Genomic DNA, 6,164 nt, shown 5'->3' with positions numbered 1-6,164 from the left:
TGTCGGAAAGCGAATAAGTCCATTACAAATGGTGGGACCACGCCACGTCAGCCAACGAGGTCCAATCAGAAATAACTAAGCCAAAAAATTATTTCTAAAATTAATCAATCAATAATATCCCCATTGGAACCCTCTAACCAGTTGTTTCTTTCAATCCAGCTGTATTCCTTTTTCTTTCTTTTCATTATACATTTTTTACTTCATTCTTAAAATTCTCGATTCAATTTAATTATATAAAAAAAATCCATCTCTTTTTTCAGTAAATACAAAAAATAATAAAAATCAAGAAATCAAGACCGTTGGATGGTGCTCGTCGTTTTCCGGAAAACAATCTCTGTGTCCAATCCAAAGCCGTCGATCTTCCCAACGCGAACCACCGTCGATCTCCGAAACAGAGCCTTCAAGGGCTTCACACTGTAGAGATCATTGGCGGAGTATTTATCCGTCTGTCGCGATAACGCCACGTGTAATACACAGATCCCGCCGGGCTTCAACGTCCGTTCGATCTCCGCCACGAATCGCTCCGGGTAGAGCGCGTGATCGAAGACGTTAGAGAATTCGAAATCGAAAGTATTGTTCCCAAACGGCTGATTATGAAAATCGCCTTCAACCACCAACGGCGGATAAGGAACCAAGTCCATTCCGATCGAATCCAAAACTCCGATCTTCCTTAACGCCTCCACCTCTTGCCCGACCCGAGCTCCGATGCATAGGGCTTTCGATTCCGTCGAGATTAGCCCTTCCCCTTTTAATCCATCGAAGAATCTGGAGAACACTTGGATTTTCCGATCCCAATCTCGGGTGGTCCATATCTTTCGGAGCTTCGGGTCTAGGGTTTTGTTGAGTTGTTTCTTTATGTAGCGTTCGTAGGAAGTGTAACCGGGTCGGATCTTTAAATCGGCGGATTCGGAGTTGGATTTATCGGAAGATGGCGGAATGTTGGTGGTGGCCGTGGAGAAGCGGTGGTAGTAAGGGCGGAGAGAGAGGAGGAGGATGAAAGGAAGAGAGAAAAAGAGAGATAATACAAAGTATTTGGATATAACAAGAGGTTTTGTTTGGGCACCTTTCATTTCTGAAGAACAAATTAAAGCTGCAAATTCAAGAAATCTTTCACTCTAAAAAAAAGGGGAAAATGGGAAAAATCTCTCTCTCTCTTTATCTCTGTTCTTCTTCCTTCTTCCCCTGCCCTGAAGAACTGCACAAAGCAAAACAGATACTTGCAGCAAGTTGACCTGCTTTTATACAAAATTACATATATATATATTTTTTCTTTTTGGGTTTAATGAAGTGTAAGGGAAAGAGGGCTGGGGTTAGGTGGCAAAATGGGAAAGTACAATCTTGCATGTGGGTACTTTGGTCATTTTGTTGACAAATTGCATGGGGAATTTGGACAACTAATGTCTTCACATGGCTTGCTTTTATATCACACCTCTGCTCTCTACTATTTATTTTATTTTATATTATAAAATTATGATGAATGGGATATAGTTGGTGAGAAATGAGATAATCAATTGATGTGAATTATGATTACTCCACTTATATTAATATCAATAATTGATAATTTTTTATTGCTTGTTTTAAAATTTTCTTTCATTTGGGATTTGGATCCTACATTTTGATGTCTCAGTCTCATCTCATTCATTGAATTGTACTATTTAGTATCAACTTTTGCTATATATTTTTAGATATGAGATTTGATGTCTCACTTCACATGCTATATAAAAGAAATTGTGAATATTAGTATTTAATACATTCAATTAAGACTAATTTGGATTTAATGTCATAATATAATTTACAATTAATTTTCATTTTTGAAAATTTAACTGTTATTATCTTATTCCAATTTTCAATTTTGTTTCTTTAATTCTCTTTGATCTATTTTTCTATTTTGATTCCTTTTACTTTAAAGCCCCTATTCTGTTGAATTTTTATTAAGCTTCATAAATACTCTTTATGGGAAAGGAGTATTATGATGGAGAGTTGAAACATTTTGTTAGTTCATAAAAGAAAATATAACTATAAATAATAAAATGATAATTATTTTAAATAATAAAACTGTTAATAATATTTTTAGATATAGTAAAATGTCACTACCTATTATTTATAGACATTATAAATTTTATCAGTGTCTATCAATGACACCAATAGATATCTAAGTCTCCATCATAAATATTAATAGATTTTATCAGTATAGAGACATTTTACTATATTTGTAAATAAATTGACTTACTTTCTTATATTTGAAAACATCCTATAATAAAAGCATATTTTAAACCAACATTAAATATTATTTAAACTGAAGATCAATCATAATGGAATAGAAAAATGGAGAATAAGCCACCAACTGCCACCTCCATCTATTTGTATTATTTTTCATTAATTAATTTTATTGAACGTCGTTTGATTACAATACAGCACTATATACAATCCAGTTAATTAGGAAGTGTTTGTTTCCTGAGAGAGTGGGGCTAGAAAATGATGGCCATGGTATAAAAATAATAAGTAAACTTTAAACAAAACGTAGATTATAGAGTATATAATACACTAATTAACTATTAATGGGATTAGAATGTGTGGTCTAATAAAAGAAAAGGGAAAAAAAAAGGGATTAAATGTGGCGTGACTTTAGGCTTTTTTGAATTATTTAGGTAAAGTATGGTTTAAGTATCTATAAACATTCATTTAGTGCCAACGCAAGCATCTTGGTCTTGCTTTTTTCAAGCACATACTCCAAATAATCTGTTTTATTCCTCTAACAACTTTAATATAATTAATTTGATTAACTAAGATGTTAAAGTAAACCCTTTAGTTGGAATCACTACACAACTTCGAATGTTGGTTATTTGACGCTCTAAAATGTAGTATTGTGTAAAATATATTAATTTTTTTAATTGAAAATTATAATAAAGTTATTTTCAAGTAGAAATTATTGACGACCGGTTTGTTGGCGAGAATTGGGCCGAGCTGAATCACAGACAATGGGAATCACGGCCCAATTATTTGACGGTTACCTCTTACCGTTAAGGTTAAATACGCAGTTTTCTTTTCAATAACCGTCCTTGTCCTTTAAAATTTCTATCTAATTTTAAATGTCTAATTTGAACCTCAACCTTATTTTTAGAGTTGTTTTTAAATATAAAAAAATGAATTAAAATATTTATAAATAATAACAAAATATCATAGATAGACAATGATAGACTACTATCTATATCTATCATGACACATATAGACATAGATAGACTATCGCAATTTACCACAGATAGACTATGATATTTTGCTATTTAGTTGCAAATATTTTTAGCAGTTTTATCATTTAGAAGAATTTTCCTAATTTTTATCAAAATTGATTAAACAATAATAATAATTTTAATGTAAGGTAATATAATATATGAATATATTTTCAAAATTTAAGGTGAAAATGCTAATAAAAAATTAAAAAAATAATGAGAAAATCTACCCAAAATTAATAATAGAGACTCAATTTAAGATTTACTTAAAGTCTAGAAACTAAATTGAAAATTTGAAAATATAAAAACAGAAATTAAATAAACTCTAAATTATAGAGACCAAAACAATATTTTAACTTAGATTATTTTAATACAAAGGGTTCAAAGATTTGAACTTCAACCTAAAGAGAAGAGTAAATAAATATCAATTAGGTAGGGGCTCCACTTGCTTTGACAATTTTTTTTACTACAATCTTTTATTTAGAATATTCTAATAGTTAATTGTAAGTGCATCAATCACTATACACCAAAGAAATTGTAGCTTACTAATTTATTTTAGAAAAGGATAGATTCATATTTCTAAACTTAGTTTTATCAATTAAAACCTTAACCCTTTTTTTATTGACATTTGCCATTTGTCATCATTAATATGTTGATCTTTTATCAATAAAAAAAACTTAAATCAACTAATGTATTATCGACTAAGAGATTTATGATTCAAATTTAAACAAAGTAATATTTTAACGGGTAAAATTTGACCCCTTTTTAAGTCACTATAGGTTAAATCCATCTTGATTTAAGGGGAAAGAGAAGGAGAAAAGTTATTGATTTGGGTAAAGCTAATAGAAATTATTCCTTTAAAAAATGAAAGTATATATTTTTTTGGATAAGAAAGATGAAAGTATATATTGGAAGTTGAGGTTGATGAAGATTGATTATATATATATACTAAAAAAAGAAAAGAAAGGAAAAAGAAACTCAAGTTTAGTTTCAGACTCGAACGCTTCATTTATAAAGCAGAAGAGATATTTGCATTTAAAATTACAAGTGAATTGAGGATCACCATCACCATTTCACTCCGATCTCATCCGATTCAGCTGGTTCAACGCCGGCTGTAGAATATTGTACAAAACCCACGCAATCGCCGGCGCCACCACAATCAACAGCAACTGTCCCCGCCCATCGCTCGAAGCCTCCGCCGCCATTGCCTCCGGCGTCCCCACCAGCCCCGACGCCAGCAGCCCACCAAGACCCAGCCCTACAATCACCGCCTTCTCCGTACGCATCCGGTTAATCTGATTCAACGCCGGCTGAAGAATGTTGAACAGAACCCAAGCCACCGCGGGGATGAGCGGCAGCAAAAGAGCCAGTCCCCGGTTGTCGCCCTCCGCTAGATCGGCGATCTGTTGGGCAGCGAAGGCAGCGTCCCCGGAGCTGAATGTAGAGAAGATTGCTCCGGCGATGGCGGTACCGGCGAGGGAAGGTTTGGTTGGGAATGGGAGACTGGGAAGGGAGATGGGTCTGGTGGGTTTTGAGGGGAGGAGTGGGGTTTTGTTGGGGGTGAAGCATTTGGCGTTGAGGATCGCCATGGTTGCCATTGTTGCCGCCATTGAAGGGAAACTGAAGCTTTTGGTGTGTAATAGATTAGGGTTGAGATGGGAGAAGGGGGCTTTTTGTTTGAATGAGGGTTTTTGGGAAATTTGAGTGAGGGATTTGGGGGAAATGAAGGCCAATGAAATTGAGAGAAGGGATTGTATTCTTATCCAAAAGGGTGGGATTGGCAAATTTTGAGCCTCAAAAATTTGGTTGCCCCCACCATTCCTTCCTCATCCATATGATATCTTCTCCTTATTCTAATTTTCACTCACCATTATCACTCAAAACTAAATTTGGAGTTCAAAAAAAGTTGTAGATTTTAGTTTAATCTTGATTTCGACTAATGTCTTTGGATAATTAATTCATTCAAAAATATATATAGAAAAGAAAAAAAAAACTCTCAAATAGGTGTTAATTTTAGGATTATTTGGAATTAAACTTTATCAATTTACTTAGATTGAATTTTTAAGCGTTTAAAAATTATGTTTAATCCAAATCAGTTATGAGCATCTATTACTATCATTATAATTCGACAAATCTACTACTTTGAAACATAATTGACTTCACAAATAAAAAATTATTTAATTCGTTTTCTTAATACAATAAGTATGTACTTCCAACCTTGAGAAAAAAAATACATGTCAATTAATTAAGTAGTTAACTGTTTTTTAATAGTTTAACGCATTTTTTCATTCTCTAAAAGCTTGTAAAATCGAATCTCCATCATGAAATTACTGGTCAATTGGCGCCCCACAAGCCCATGAATGAGGAACCATAATTGTGAGTCATGTCTCCTTTATCAATTTGCTTATTAATATTAAGTTTAAATACTACTTTGATATATATATATATATATATTATTTAGTCATTGAATTTCTTAAATAATATTAAATTTGATCCATATACTTTTTAAATGTCTATTTTCTATCCCTATATTTTCAAAATGTAACTATTTTGGGGTCTTAATTTTCGTTTTTATAATTCATTTTCTCCTCTAAAGTTTATAATATAATTTTGCAAATTGGGAACTCATTGTATATAAAATGTGGAATAGATCAATGACTTCTTGAACATACATTTGAAAATTTATGAACATATTGGATAAAAATTGAAAGTTAAAGTATTCAATGGCCATTAGCCACTAGTCAATTTTAAAAATTCAACAATCCATTATAAACAAAATTAAAAAATCGAAGGATAGATTAAAAAATGTAACTTTTAAATGATTAAATAGTCACAAATTAGTAATTTAACTATAATAAACTATATTTCTTTTCTTAAAGAACTATTGTCTGTTTGTAATAAAATTTTAGAGCAAATATCAATTTATCCCTGAACTTG

At 32.2% G+C, this 6,164-nt stretch overlaps 2 protein-coding genes across 2 annotated transcripts; both read right to left on the bottom strand.

The window, feature by feature from the left end:
* LOC120080864 (S-adenosyl-L-methionine-dependent methyltransferases superfamily protein) lies at nt 1–1,524 on the bottom strand. Its single transcript, XM_039035524.2, has one exon. The coding sequence runs from the start codon at nt 1,068–1,070 to the stop codon at nt 291–293; it is 780 nt and encodes a 259-aa protein (XP_038891452.1). The 5' UTR covers nt 1,071–1,524; the 3' UTR covers nt 1–290.
* A 2,624-nt stretch (nt 1,525–4,148) lies between these two features.
* On the bottom strand, nt 4,149–5,162 carry LOC120080782 (photosystem II reaction center proteins PsbY, chloroplastic-like). The gene has a single exon (XM_039035409.2). It carries the CDS (start codon nt 4,835–4,837, stop codon nt 4,301–4,303), a length of 537 nt encoding a protein of 178 aa, XP_038891337.1. The 5' UTR covers nt 4,838–5,162; the 3' UTR covers nt 4,149–4,300.
* Nucleotides 5,163–6,164: the final 1,002 nt, after the last annotated feature.

Source organism: Benincasa hispida, chromosome 7 (assembly GCF_027475165.1).
Source record: "Benincasa hispida cultivar pf3 chromosome 7, pf3_genome.v1.1, whole genome shotgun sequence".
NCBI classification, from domain to species: Eukaryota; Viridiplantae; Streptophyta; class Magnoliopsida; order Cucurbitales; family Cucurbitaceae; genus Benincasa; species Benincasa hispida.
Note: the sequence above shows the minus strand (reverse complement) of the source record. Positions and strands in the feature narration are given on the sequence as shown.